Here is a 15,330-nt window from a genome sequence, read left to right on the forward strand (position 1 = left end):
TATAACAAAAATGTATATTAGAGTATCAGTTTAACAAGAAATTAGAAAATGCTTCATGGTGCATATGCAAAGTGACAGAGTTACTTTCTCCTGTAACATTAACTTCTGAAATTCCCTAACTTTTAAGTGCTTTTATTTCACAACCTTAAATGTTCATTATTGCTAACCTTTTGCATTTAATTGCCTCTTTCTTTAAGAAGAATGAGACACAATTGACTTACTTCACTTGCACATCTTGCAAGCTTCTGTAAGCTTTTCCAGCAGAGCTTGTAAATTCCTAGAATGACAGTTTATAATTAAACCTTTAAGAGCTAAACTTTGTTTAATTTAAACTCGTTACCTGAGGGTAAAATACATCCTTCACTGTTAGATAGATTTGTGATTAAAACATTGAACTAGGGTTTAGGAGATCTTAGTTCAGTTCCTGGCTCTGCCTTTGGCTTCATATGTGACCTTCTGCAAGACTCTTAGTGCATCTGTGCCTCAGTTTCCCATCAGTAAAATGGAGGTAATACTACTGTAGTCTGTCCTTTCTATGTAAATTGAAAGCTCTTTGGGGCAGGGATTAATTCTTACTGAAACAATGGGGCCCCAGTCTTGCTTCAGGCCTCCAGGTGCCCCCAAAATAAAAATAATAATTGTGTTTGACTGAAGCTCAGGTATAGCAGAGCTCTTAAGATCTACAAGAGGGGAGCCACAAAGCATTATGCACATCAAAGATTAGAGAAATTGATAACTTTTAGTCATCCACAAATCAATCAAAGCAAAGCTGTGTTGTCACTAATACATAGCCTAAGTAACAGTGTTTTAATTGTGTATTTTTAAAAAAGTGTAGATACTCAAATGCTGTGGTACTAGGCATTATTTACAAATACATATATAATTAAGCTGTGATATAATTTGCCTTAATAATAATTAGTGCCTACATAGTACTTTATGTGCTCACAGTGCTGTCAAAACAAAATTATCATCACTGTGAAAATAAGTTTTTCTCATGAATTTCAGGTCACCAAGAAAATAACAACTTCTGTTCAGTAAACATAAATATTGGTCCAGGTGACTGTGAATGGTTTGTTGTTCCTGAAAGCTATTGGGGTGTCCTGAATGACTTCTGTGAAAAGTAAGTCTCATATGCTGTGCTCAGATGTTTTGAGGGCTTTTGTATGTATACCTGTCAGATGCAGAAACACCTCACACATGCTATCAGTGGGGAGGTGGAGGTGATATTTTGTAGCTTCTGATGAATCAGAAAAGTCTGTTAAGATCTAGATTTTTCCTTTATACTTTTTCACCATTTTAACTAAATAGATTGCAATATGCAAAAAACAGCCAACTTTATGATTATCTCAGTTGCCTCGGGATAGTTTGCCCACAACAATCAGCAGTTGACTTAGATTTATTTCAAAACTTCTAAAAAGAAAAAATAAAGGTGGTGGAGGAGGGAGCATAGATGACATGGGGTGGGGGGGGTTTGTAATGGATATGGAGACTTTGACATGTAAGTCAAAGGTTCAGATTCAGACCATATCAGGAGGGCTCAAAAGTTACTACTCCCAAATGTATTTTAAGACCTCAATCCAATTTCCACCTTACAAAGCCCATCATTACTCAAGTGTATTACTTGTTACTCAAGTGTATTTTGTGTACATGCAAGTGGTTTTGCAGTTTTTTTTAAATGGCCATAGTGTCTCACAATCAGCAATGAAAATAAATCCATGTTGTGTTAATTCTGTAGATTAGCAAACTTTTAAACTGCATTTGGTTTTCGTATGTGTTCATTATTTGATTGTATGATAGTGATACATTCTTTTCAAAGACTGCACAAAACTGAGCCACTATGACAACAACAAAAATATTTTAAAGAAAAAATGTCACCAACAAGACAAACAGCTTGGAACTAGAGTCAGACCATTCTGAAACTGCTAGAGAGCAGCAGAGTAAATCAAAGGTGAAAGGCTAAAAGTAAAGTAGTTCAAAGAATTTGAGAGAGCCTGAATCACTGAACATAATGCAGTGCAGGACTGGGTGCTACCATCTCACAAATAACGTGGCGTCAGGCTTAAGAGCAGCCTGACAGACCCAAGGGATGAAAGAGGACAGATAAAAGGGACATGCCCAGCTCAGATCAGCCCTTGCATTTAAAATATATGAAGAAAAGGTCAAAAGACACGCTTCATGAACAATTTCAAGTAAGATGTGGAGGAGGGTAAAAGGAAAAGCAGTTAGTGATTGAATTATTGATGACTAGTAGATCATATGTATTTGTTCACTGGAAGAAATTTGTATGAGCCAGAACTCTTCAGCTGATCTGACTGCAATTTATAATTAACAGTACAATTATTATATATTAGTTAGCATATAGGTTGTACTGTTGAATTGGTGGGTTGGAGAATTAATTCAATCACCATAGCAACTAATACCTTGGCCTCTTTACTGAGACTGTTCAGAAGAGAGCTAGCGGTGGTGGTGATGTTGAAGATGTGTTCACTAGTCACTATGCCTTGTCTAATCTAGACTTCTTTCCTAAAATTTCCCACCATTGCTACCATCCAATTGTGGTAGCAATATTGGAGTGCTAGAGTAGAAAAGGCAGCAGCAACCACTGGCATTTTGAACACCATGTTGTGCAGACCTGCTCTGAGCGGGTGACAGTGGTTAAAATGCCTGTAGTCATTCTACACTAATATTATGTTGATTGCGACTACCAGTGGAGTTGTATTAGTGATAGCAATACTGGGAAATGTTAAGAAAAAATATTGTAGACAAAAACCTGGACAATAAATGGAGTCCATTAGCTCATTTCACACATGCAGCCAATTGCTACCTACAGATTCAGGACATAATGACCATCCACTGGATTCAAATCAGCCACCTAGAGAAGAAAACTAGGGTTGGGGGGTTTATTTTTTATTTTTTACCATTTCCTGTGTCATCAATCACTAGTTGGAAGCATTTGTAATAGTGATTGCTGTATGCAAGTATTCTGATTAACTTAACTTTATCTTGTCAGTAGGCATAGACCCCTAATTTATCTATTGGTAAATGTGGAAGACTTTTTTTTCCTATTGTTGCAGAAATAATATGAATTTCCTAATGGGCTCTTGGTGGCCTAACCTGGAAGACTTGTATGAAGCCAATGTCCCAGTTTATAGGTTTATTCAGAGACCTGGGGATTTGGTGTGGATAAATGCTGGCACTGTTCATTGGGTTCAGGCTATTGGCTGGTGCAACAACATTGCTTGGAATGTTGGCCCTCTTACAGGTATGGTGAAATAATATATATGGTGACATAGATAATTTGTTCATATTGTACCACATGCATCCCAACTCTCTTGGGCTTTTTGTATTAATTTATCATATTTTACTAGATAAAAATTGTATCTGTTTCAACACAAACTGTATAATGTTAAAACCTGAAATGTTTTCCTCTGAAGGAAGACTGAAAACATAAGCACCACAGTCCTTTCATGATTTATTTAGACTAAGCCTCACCACAATCATGACTATAAACTTTTGTATAAAGAGAAAAAAGAGAAAGGAAATGATTAGATGAACTCACTCTACCTTGCACTTCACTTCCTTTCTTTCTCCTCTCCTCATCCTATTCATCCATCTAGGAAAGAGGTTGCACAGGTGAGGAGGACTGACCATCCAGTTAGTTTTTTCAAGACCATTGAGCTCTCCTATTTTTAATAATAACAGGCAATTATAAACCAGTATAAAATCTTGAATTTTTAAAAAGCTCCAGGAATGTTAGCTTTAAGTACAGTCTTTCAGTTTAAAACAAATAAAAACATTTGGCTAGATGTTTCAAACCCACAGCTACAAGAGAATTATGTAAAGTCATTAGGGTTCAAACTGGTATAAGCAGAAAAATAGAAAGATAATCTCAGAGAATGGGAGGAAACTCAGCAGACAAAAGAGGACCAGTACGTAGCTCAAAAAATAGCTTTTTTCTTAACTAGTAATGCACACGACAAACTTTATTTTGGTTTAGTGCTATAAGCAGTATCATTCCAAGATCACTTGAATTGACTGGCATTCCCTGAGCAGCAACACATGTGCAACAAGACATTCCTTATGTTGCTTAGCATAAATTTAACATGCCTAATCTATCACAACAAACCTCTCTCTATTGTGTAATCTGTCTAGAAATTGTGTATTGTAAATATATGACAGAATTGTAATATAGAATTGGATGGAACAAAGGCAGCTGCAGAAACTAGCAAATTAGGTTTTTAACCCTAAATATTTGAGAATTTAAATTTAAAAATCCCGTTTTTAAAGAAGTGGTCTCTGTTTACTTTTAAAATAAAACCGTTTTAAAAACCATTACTTTATTTAAAAACGCTTTTTCAAGTTGTTGTGGAATTGTGTATGCTCTCAATATTCTAAATATAAGGGACTATTGTGTAAAAATTTACTTTCAAAGCTGTAAAAATTGTAATGGCAACCACTGTAGCATACAGTATGTAGTTTTCTCCAATCTTACAAAATTCAGGTTTTGAGGATGACCAGGAGATCATCTTGTATCCTTTATTGGCTTATCTGAAAGTTTCTGTAACTTTTTTCTTCTAGCCTGTCAATATAAATTGGCAGTGGAACGGTACGAGTGGAATAAACTACAGAGCGTCAAGTCAATAGTGCCGATGATTCATCTTTCGTGGAACATGGCACGAAATATAAAGGTCTCAGATCCAAAGCTTTTTGAAATGATCAAGTAAGTGCATTTTAAATTTTTGTGTATCCATTTCGACAGTTGACTGTTCTTATTTTGAAAAAACGAGGGTGATCTTTTTTATTTACAGAATAAATAATATCTTTCTAGTGAAATCCATTATGTGTTTAGCATTACATTAAATGAATGCTGTTTTGATGTGGTGAATTAGGTATTCAGTGTAATTTTTAGGCCTAGATTTCCTGATATTTTTATCTTAACTGTGAGCTCCAGAGTTTTTTCAAAAATATTTTAGGTTTCAATCTTGCAACTTGTATGCAGACAGACCTCTGTTTACTCTGATGGGGCCCTGCACGAGCACAAGGGTCTGCCTATATATGACAACAAGTTGAAAGATTGAGCCTTCTGCTGGCAGTAAACTTCAGACTCAGGGTGAGCATGTTTAATTATTTTTAAAGTTAAACTAAATATTTTAATAGTAAATTTACTTGTTCGTTTCCAGTACTCACATTTAGCTGATTTATATCCTATCACCAAGAGAGGCAGGGAAAATATTTTTGACAAGCAAGGAGGCAGGGTTTGGAAAGCCTCTTCTCCCTCCCCCTCCCCCCTTTCATTTGAAGAGTCCTGCAGCTGATTAAATTAAGTCAATGAGATGATAACTTTCTGGGTTCAAAATTGAGCATTTTCAAAAGTGTGTTTCCCAGGTTCAAGTCATAGAATCATAGAATATCATAGAATATCAGGGTTGGAAGGGACCTCAGGAGGTCATCTAGTCCAACCCCCTGCTCAAAGCAGGACCAACACGAACTAAATTATCCCAGCCAGGGCTTTGTCAAGCCTGACCTTAAAAACTTCTAAGGAAGGTCATCTTTAACATATGTTTCATGCCATACAAAAATAAATCATCTGGCATCACTTCCGCCCTCTGAAATCCTGAGAAAGCAGATGAGTATTCCAGCATATTTTACTCCTGAGGGAATTCTGCGCCAAGAAAGTAAAAATTCTGCACATGGTATTTTAAAATTCTGCAAATTTTATTTGTCAATAAATAAATGCGGAGGCTCAAGCATGGCAGTGGGGAGCATAGGCCATTGGCTGCACAGAGCTGGGAGATCGCCGTCGTCACCATCACCCAGGACAAAGACTCAGTGGTGAGGCTGCTCCAGACCCTGACACAGCACAAGGCCTAGGCCTGCCCCAGAAATACCCCGGAGCCCTGTCCCTCCACGCCAAGTGTACCAGGTGTGGGCAGGCAGGCTCAGAATAGCAGAATCCAAGTAGGGAGGGCCTTAGTGTGGGGAGATCCAGGTGTGGGGTGAGAGGGTTCTGTGTGGGGTTATCTGGGTGCAGGTGGCTCAGTGGAGGGTCCGGGCGCAGGACAATGGGACTGCATAGGGGTCCAGTGAAGGTGATTGGGGCTCAGCAGGGGAGTTCTGGGTGTACGGGGAGAGGGAATCTGGTGCTGGGGGAGTGGGGCTTAGGTGAGGGTCTGGGTACAGCTGGTTGGGACTCATTAAGGTGGGGGTCTGGGTGCAGGAGCTCATTGGGGTGGTCCAAGCTTGGGGGTGGGGCTTCTCGCGGTGGGAGTTCAAGTGCAGGGGACTCGGGGGGGGGGGGTCTGGGAGGAGCCTCAACGGGGGGGTTGGGTGTAAAGGGGCCTCAGATGCAGTGGGTGAGGCTTGACAGGATGAGGGTTGAGGTGCGGGGGCCTCGGTGGGGGGTTCAGGGTGCTGGGGGTGAGGCTTGGCAGGGGTGTCTGGGTATGGGGCCATCCGGATGCACTGGGGTTGGGTGGACAGGGGAGCAGCTCACCACACAGTCACCCCTCTCTCCATGACTGCGGAGTGATGGGGGCAGGAAGTAAGGGGGTGATGCGGAGCTTCCTGCAGCCAAAGGAGGTTTCTGGGGGTGGGTCTGCCCTGGCCATTCCTCGCAGGGGAAGAGGAAGTCCCAAACTGCCCATCCCAGCTGGGACTAGTAGGTGACCCAGCACAGGATAAGAACCACTGGCAGGGATGTCCTCAGCATCGCGCCCTGTGGTGATTTACGTCTCCAGTGGCTGCTCCAGGCACCCAAAATGACACACCTGTGCTGCTCGGAAGGGGCACACAAGCGCTCTTGTGGCTTCCCTTTGCTTCCCCATCAGAAAGTCATTTTTCTGCAGTGAAGCAAAAAAAACTGCGGGGAACGTTAATTCTGTGCACGTGCAGTGGCACAGAATTGCCCCAGGAATAATATTCTGTGGGCCAACATATTCGTGAGCTTTTGGGTCACTCCGGGCAAGGTAGAGGAGAATGAATTTGAGTAAATGACACATCACAAAGAATGCCCTGCAGCTCTCATCCTTTTAAGCTGAGGGGACTTATAAATCACCTTGAAGATGACCTGTAAAAAACTGGGTTTAACCCTGCAAGAGAGAAAATTACAGCAGAGAACATATTACACTCGCACCCCTCCCCTTTAAGGATGTATTTAAAAAAAAAAAAAAAAAGTCAGGGTATTTTCCTGATTCTTTTTTACATTAGAAGTTTGTGTTCTGTCTAGGCTGGAACACACCCTGATGATTGGAGAACGAACAAAATGGTGACAGCACAAATGCCAAGATTGGAAGTTGAGGGGGAAGGGATTTTTAGTCAGACTGTTTAAGAGTCTGTGTTTTAGGGGGTTGTGAACATCTGTATAGCTTCAGTGACTAACTTTTTGGATAAAGATGCCTTTATTAAAAATTCAACCTCCTTACCCTTTCAGTTAAGATGCTAGAGCTCACAGTAAGCATCCTTGGGAAGTCCCAGAGATTCTCCAGCAAACCCAGGGAAGTCTAAACTATTGCTTTCTGTTTGACTAACAGCCGCTGGGAATCTAATTAGATGCCTAAACTGCAAATGTACAAATGAAGAACCCCCTTAATCAGATGGCAGATATAATCTTTTGCCATACTTTGCAGTTGTTTTCCCCAGTCTACCCAATATCTCTTCTGTCTTACCTGGATTAAGCCTCATCCAGTGAGCCATCACCCAGCCCACAATTTTTGCTAGACTCTGATACAAGTGTTTGTTCATACTTATCAGGTTAGTTGAAATGGAGACAGAAAGATGTGGTCAGCATACAGAACATACTGCAGTCCATATCTCTCCTCTAGCCCTCATTTCGGCCCCATATATAGAGAGAATAGGGGTTCCAACTGGTACTCTCTGAAAACTCATTTGAGTGCCCTTGGGAGAGAAGAACCATTGTCCAAAACTATCCACTGGACCTGCTCAAGGGGAAAGGGATGGGGCCGCCTGAGAGTAGCTACGTCCACTCCTGCTAGCTTCTGTGTTCTATTACCAACACTTTATAGTCATTGGTTTCAAATATAGCTCATTGAATATCAGCATGAACACTTGATCTTTATTCATAATCGGAAGAGATTATTTATCAATGCAACAGATGCCAGCTCTGTGCCAAATGACGATTTGTATCCAAATGGACACAGGTCAAGGAAATCCAAGGCATCTAGATAGTCTAAAACAGTCCCCTCTTTTGGGAGTTAAGTACCAAAATAGGTAGGAAATTTATTTTGCTGAAATAAAAAAGTGACTTGTGCTTCTCATTTGAAAAATAAGCAAAAAAGTTCTTCAGTGACATAGAGGCACTGGCATACGTGACAATGAGCACTATTTAAAACTAAATGTGAATGCATATACCTGTAAATGTTTGCGACTATTGTGCAAGGGAAAGAATTAAAATGTACGCATTTGAAAGAAAGTTTGAGCATCTTAAGACATCACAATAAGTGTGCAACCCAGCATTGTCCTTTTACATAAAAGAAAAGAAAAAGGACTAGAAGCTTATAAAAAAGCAGTGTTCAAAGATCTGAAGGTGGGGCTGAAATTGTTTGGGGAACCAAATAAAAATATTCCAAATAAGTTAAGATTGCTCTGAGAAAAGACACCCCCATCTCCCAAAAAACAAACAAAAAAATCCCCTGATGATAATAGCAGAAGTGTCTAAAGGGAATAAGAAAGGCATTTACAAATATATTGGGGCAAAAGAAAAAGGAAGTAGTAGAGAGTGGGGACACATTAATGAATGAGTAGGGAGACAGTAATTCTAAAATGATTGCAATACTCAACAGCTTTATAAGGGGAAAAGTCATTTTGGATGAAATAAAGAAAATGGGGTTTGTGTAACTAGAAAGCAGTGAAGGGATATTGATTATAAAAGCATGGGTAAAAGGATACTTAGGAAATAATGAATATGCCCAAATCAGCAGATTCAGATGATACACATATTTACCCAGGATATTTACACCAGAGTAGACAAATTACTGAGGGATATATTTATAGAGAACAGCCCTGCATCAAGGGGGGATGGACAAGATGAAAACCAGGTTTTGAAAACTTCATCAAATATATAAAAGTTCAGATGCAGACCTCGCTACCATTTCTCACAGAAGAAATCAGGCTGACATCCCCCTCACAGTGGGTTCACCCTATGTCTGTACTAGACTGTAAGGTCTACTCTTTTTTACCACAAACCTATCCCATACCCTAATAAAGTATACTACTTAGAGCAGTGTTTCCCAAATTTTTGAAAGCTGAGCCTGCCTTCAGGAAAGTGAAATTAGTCATGCATCCCTTCAGCCCCACTGTGTGTTGTTAATTTGTACATCTTTCAACTGCCCCCTCCCCTTAACAAGTCCTTCAACATTACACACGTTGGGAAACACTGATGTAGGTTTTCATAATGATACTTACTCTTCTTTCTTATATGCTTTGATTAGCAATGAAATACTTTAAAATGTCAATATTGTTAACTATCATCATTGGCATCACAGTTTTCAGGCTCTCTAAAAGCTCAGGCAGATATCACTGCAACATCTGCTCGTTTTGAATGCTTTCTTCACAACTGTAACAGCTAGAAAACTTTTTGGCAATGAAAGCTGAGACTCTGAAGAACAATTGCAGGAAGGGCTTTTAGGCCTGCCCAAAGAACCCATCTAAATATTCGTATGGGAGCACAAAATATTGACAGTTGTTTTTTTTAATTTCTTTTTAATTCAAGGCATACTTCTTAAGCAAGTAGCATATCAGACTTTTTTCCTAAATTATTAAACTAATAAATTACTTTATTGTGCTCTTTCAGTTACAAAAACAGGGTAGCCAGCAAATAGAATAGACAGAAAATTAAAAGGTGTCTTTCCAGTCCTCAGATGTCTGATGCTGGACTAATTCCACCTGCTGCCTTCCTATCATTACCCCAAACTGATAAAAACTTAATTGGCTAATCTCAAAGGTGTGATTGCAATGGCATGTTGGAGAGAGCTGGGCTGATTAGGGATTGCATGTACCAACAGCCTTCATAGATGTAATGTATTTGATTTTCTGCAGCCAGCAAATTATGGACCCTGCCCCATATGACCCAGAAGTCTGCATTATTCTTAATGGCAATTCAGTGCAAGAACTAAATTAATTAAATAAACTCATATGCTTGTAGCATAATTATATAATATGGTGGCTCTTAATGAGCAATTGTATAACTGAAATTTCATATGCATTCTCTCAAAGCTACTCAGTTTAGATTTAAATATTGGTAAATGCCGTCTGATGGGCTAAATGACAGTTGACTCATATTTTGGGTGACCAGACATACTGTTTTTAAAGGGACACTCCCATATTTAAGCCCTCCTGCAGGTGTCCCAACTTTTTTTTTTTTAAATGGGCATGTTATCCTGTATTTTCTGACTCCTCTCCCCCCCCCCCCATCAGTACTGGTGGATCCTGCTGCTGGCCGGATCCCTGCTTGCCAGCAGCCCACCCACCAGTGGTTAGTGAAGGGTCCAGTGGCCAATGATGGGGGTGGGTGTGCAAGGCTGGTGACGGGGCCAAGTTGCAACACGTGGGATCCCCTGCTCCCCATGCTGTTCCGAGCACTCAGCTTCCCGACAGCTTTCTTCCCCCACTGCCTCAGGCTGGACTGGGGCCCCAGGAAAGCCCAAGATACTCCAGGAGCTGAGCCCTGCATGTGCCAAAGCCTCGCACGGTGCTGTCATGGGGAAGCCTCTCCACCCCTTAGCTAAGCTCTGGAGTGGTGTGGGGGAAGCCATTTCAAGCCTGTTCATGCCCCAACCCTGCAGGCTCCACAGCACCCCCCAGGCAGGGGCTTAGCACCCTCTTCAACCCTCACCCCCGCACCCTGGGTCCTGCCCCCAGGGAGCTCAGGGCTGCTTTGTCCCGAGGCCCCCTCCCCTGCTGAGCCACCTCTCTGGTCAGGTTCCCTGGGCCCTGGTGCACAATGCATCGTCAGGGCTTAACCCCTTCCTGCCCGTGTTGTAGCCGGGGGACAGGAGGCGGCTGGGTTATGTCCATGGCCAGCGGCAGCCTGGAGGTGTCTGCCTTTCGACTGTGCAGGCAGGAAGGGACAAGCTGCATCCAGCCGCAGGGGTTGGGGGAGTAGAAGAGATGAGCTCTGCAAAGACATGGGCCAGATCATCACTCCCTCCCACTCCTCTCCTGTGGCTGGAAGCAGCTCCCTTCCCTTCCTCCCGCACAGTGCCAAAAGGCTGCTGCTGGCCACATTCTGATGTGAAGCCTGGCAGAAATCTGGTGGGGGAGCATGTGACCCTGTGTGCCCCCACTCCCCAATATGTTGCCTTGGGAAGACACGGCGTTCTTCCTGGCAGTCCAGCCAGGCATGGAGGGCAGAGAGCGCCAGGAGGGAGTGGAGGGCTGGCCGGACCCACACACACACACACCCCCCGTGAGCGAGGTATATGGGAGAGAGTGTGTGTGTGTGTGTGTGTGTGACCTCTTCCCGTCTGAACCATAAAGCCTTAAAGATAAGAAGATAAATAAAAAGAATCCAACTACGTAGTATTTCTTTTTAACAGGGACTCAGTCAACTTGATGTTAATTTGAATATTTATACTGCATAGTTCTGATTGATTGACGTTGAACTCACTTGAATACGAATAATTTTATCAGGTGTCCTTTATTCAGCATAGGGGAATATGGTCACCGTACTCATATTTTATTAGTAAGGACAAGTGCTATGTATTTCTTACCTTTCTTACAGAGATGTATCTATTTTTAAAATGTTTCATAAAATTTTTTTTTGGTTTTGATATAAATTAATTTCCTGATTTCCTGCAGCAAAACTTTTTCAGGTGGTTAGCTCTTGTCTTCTCTGACTTAATCATTCCTGCTTTTGTTTGACATAATCTCAGACCTTTTCTTTTCTATTGGATAAAGTGATTTAAGTCACTTGATACTAAAAAAAAAATTAAAAAAAATGTGGTTTAAACTTTGTAACACTAATTTAATTTGAATGTGCTATAGCAACTTTAGATTAAAATTTATAAAGTGCCACTACATTCAGGGTATCTTATTTGAATTTTACTAAGTTTCTATAGTCAAAAACCAAAATATTGAAAATTAAGGACATGATCCTACAAATACTTAAGATAGGTACACATAGTATAAGATTTACTTACGTGAATAACCCCTTTCATTGACTTCAGTGGGGGATTACTTGTGCTTGAAATTAAGCATGCGTGTAAGTGTCATACATGAGGGGCTAAAACTGTATTTGTATTAAACATTTCTTATAGTGGCATAAAATCTGTCACTTCAAAAAAAGAATTCTCTGTGTTAGCAATGAAAAGTTATTTAGACTTCAAATACATTATCAAAGTTATTGAGAACTTTTATATTCACAGGCCAAAAAATGTTTCGTTTTTTTAATAGCCTGCATTTTAGCTTTTTCAACTTTTGAAAGTTCAGTATGTCAGAAGGTGGAGTCAGTTGCTAATGTAGAATGGGCTTATTTGCAAGTTTGAGTGTGTGTTGCTCTTGCAATACAATACTAACAAGTCCCTGGATTTAGGTGTTGCAGGGTGGGGGACAAACATAAAGTCTCAATGTAGTATCTAAAATTTTGCTAACATAAAGAAACTAGTATAAAACATACATTAGCAATTTAAGACTATACAGTGAAAAGAAAGTAAGGAACTAGCACTGTGTTTGAACAATGTTTTGGGGGGTGGGAAGGGGAAATAAAATTTTTTTCCACTGAGTTTTCCATCTAGCATTTTTTCTTCCCCTTATGTTTTCCAGTGTGTCTGTAATGTATGTAGCGACCCTTTGGAGAGGAAAATCAGAGTACTGCTCAAATGCAAAGGATAGTTAAGAACTGAAAATTATTGTAAATGACACACACATTTGAAATTAAAAAAACTCAGGTGATCCATTTTGGCCCGCTTATGAGAACACACTTGTAGTTCACATAATATTGGAAAGTAAAATGATATATTGCTTGACAGGATGAGCTAAAATTCAAATCTGTTTTTTGTCATTTACATAAAAATATTGCAAACAATTGTAAATAGTCATTTGGGAGCACACTAAGCTTTTCTTCCTTAATGCAGTAAGCAAACCAATATCAAAATTTTCTTCCATTTTTAGTTAATATTTTTCTAGAGAAATCTACAGAAAATATTTTCTGAAACTAGTCCGGGTATTTTTTTCTCCTGATCTATAATAATTTCTACCAAAATTCGAGTTTCTGGACTTTAGGTCACTGGAAGACAGTTGTGTTGAGGAAATGATTTCTTTTTAGGAGGGTGTTAGTGTAAAATGATACCTTGGGTCGGCAACATAATGCTTTGAGTTTCATATATGAAATGTAAGCTGTTTGGTTGACTTACTGGGATAAAACAAACTTCTTATTGATAATGTTAGATTAAAACAGTTGTATAACTACAGTACACTAAAAAGCACAGTATTTCACTGTTTAAGGAAGTTTCATTTGCTCCAATTAAAATGAAATATACTGACTGTGGTGGGGGTTAATGTTGAATAAATCAACAGATAAAGTTTAGTTTTGAACTAAATGTAGGGGAAATGTTTGTGTATAATTATTTACTTTTGATTTCTGTGATAGGTATTGCCTGTTGAGAACTCTCAAGCAGTGTCAGACATTGAGGGAAGCTCTAATTGCTGCAGGAAAAGAGATTGTCTGGCATGGGCGAACAAAGGAAGAGCCTGCCCATTACTGTAGCATTTGTGAGGTCAGTAGAAGTAAAGAACTTTGCAATTTTAAATTGATCTATTTTTGGGATGTCTTCCATTATTATTGCTGCTGTTGTTAATTTTGTATTTCTTTATTTGCATTACAGTAGCACCCACTATCTGCTAGCTGCTGTAAATAGATATATGTAAGAAGACACAGTTGCCATCTCCTAAGACCTTACAATCTAATCTTTTAGATATGGGCTGTATTTTGCTAAACTCTCTTTTTCAATGGACATGTTACTCATGCAATATTTTTCCATTATCTGGGATTCTTAAAAAAAGGCTCATCCCATCTGTATTGAATGTGATCCGCTGAGCTTCATTTTTAGAATTTTATTTTATTGTATTTCACTGGTCAGAAATAGCCCCAAAGAGAGAGAGAACTTTGGTGTGCACTCTTCATAGAACATCCCTGTCTTGCTAGGTGTTTTGATTCTCCCTAGTATTTAATAATATGTTTTTGCAGAACAGAATAGCAATTTTGCTAAAGACCAAATGAAAAGCATCATTTTAGCACTTCTTGTCCCAAGCTGAGAAGCCAAAAAAGGGGGGGCACTGAAAATTAGTGGGCACTTGAAAATGTTGGCCTTAATTTCTCTTTTTACCCATCTGCAAAATGGGTATAATGCTTACAGTATGTACCTTACAAGTATAACTCTCAGATTATGAAACTCGCTTGGTAATATTCGCCTGCGTTTTCTTTAGTGCCTTCATTCAAACATCTTAATCTAGTAGTAGAAGTAGACATGAGTTGGAAGAGTTCCTACCTCTGTGACTGAACCCCAGAAGTGTGAATTTTTCTTGCGCTATCTTGTCTTTTTTCTATGTGCACGTGCACACAGTCAGAATATAAATCCCAAACCAGCCAAGCCTTATTTTCTGTAGCTTTCCAAAAAACAGACGTCAACTCTGATTTGTTTCCTGTTACACAGGTGGAAGTCTTTAATCTGCTTTTTGTCACCAGTGAGAGCAATTCTCGAAAGACCTATGTTGTACATTGCCAAGACTGTGCGCGAAAGATAAGCGGGAATCTGGAAAATTTTGTGGTGCTAGAACAGTACAAAATGGAGGACATGATGCAAGCCTATGACCAATTTACATTAGTAAGTTATATTCAGTGGGTGAAAAACTATCTTTGTAAAGCTGTTGTATGTTGTGTTGGTACCTATTTGTATATGAATACCTTGGATTTTCTGGTTCAAATGGATTTCTGGAATTATATTTTCCGTTTTTACAGAAAAAAATATTGAAGGGACAGAAATGCATGGAAAAGTACAATAATTTACTACAGAGTGTATAAATGAGTTTCTGGAGAAAAACAGTTGTTAAAATTTACAAGGATGAGGCTTAAAATTCTAATATAGAGGCTACCTGAAGATCATGTCTGGATCATATAGAGACTAGGCCATTCATAACTTGGGTGGGGGGGGCAGTTTGCCCTGGGACCCCCATTTGAGAGGGCCTCCAAAATCACCACAGGGCAACTGTGCCAAATTTGAGTGACAGGCATTGCGACCTGGCATATGGGGTCTCAGCGCCATTCAGGTTTGGCTCAGCCATCCCTTCATCATCATGGAGGAGCAACTGGGCCAAATT

The 15,330-nt window shown here is 39.9% G+C and overlaps 1 protein-coding gene across 10 annotated transcripts in view; it reads left to right on the plus strand.

Moving 5' to 3' along the window:
- The window catches only part of KDM6A (lysine demethylase 6A), a 279,893-nt gene that overhangs the window by 256,588 nt on the left and 7,975 nt on the right, over positions 1 to 15,330 (plus strand). For 9 of the 10 annotated variants that reach the window (XM_073358944.2, XM_073358964.2, XM_073358955.2 and 6 more), the window contains 5 exons: positions 1,006 to 1,120; positions 3,075 to 3,262; positions 4,579 to 4,720; positions 13,604 to 13,730; positions 14,667 to 14,837. In XM_073358944.2, the coding sequence (XP_073215045.1) occupies positions 1,006 to 1,120; positions 3,075 to 3,262; positions 4,579 to 4,720; positions 13,604 to 13,730; positions 14,667 to 14,837 (743 nt within the window). Of the gene's footprint in view, positions 1 to 1,005; positions 1,121 to 3,074; positions 3,263 to 4,578; positions 4,721 to 13,603; positions 13,731 to 14,666; positions 14,838 to 15,330 lie in introns of those variants that run through there. The other variant, XM_073359011.2, reaches the window with a different exon arrangement.

The sequence above is a fragment of the Lepidochelys kempii genome, chromosome 1 (assembly GCF_965140285.1).
Source record: "Lepidochelys kempii isolate rLepKem1 chromosome 1, rLepKem1.hap1, whole genome shotgun sequence".
In the NCBI taxonomy this organism is placed as follows: domain Eukaryota; kingdom Metazoa; phylum Chordata; order Testudines; family Cheloniidae; genus Lepidochelys; species Lepidochelys kempii.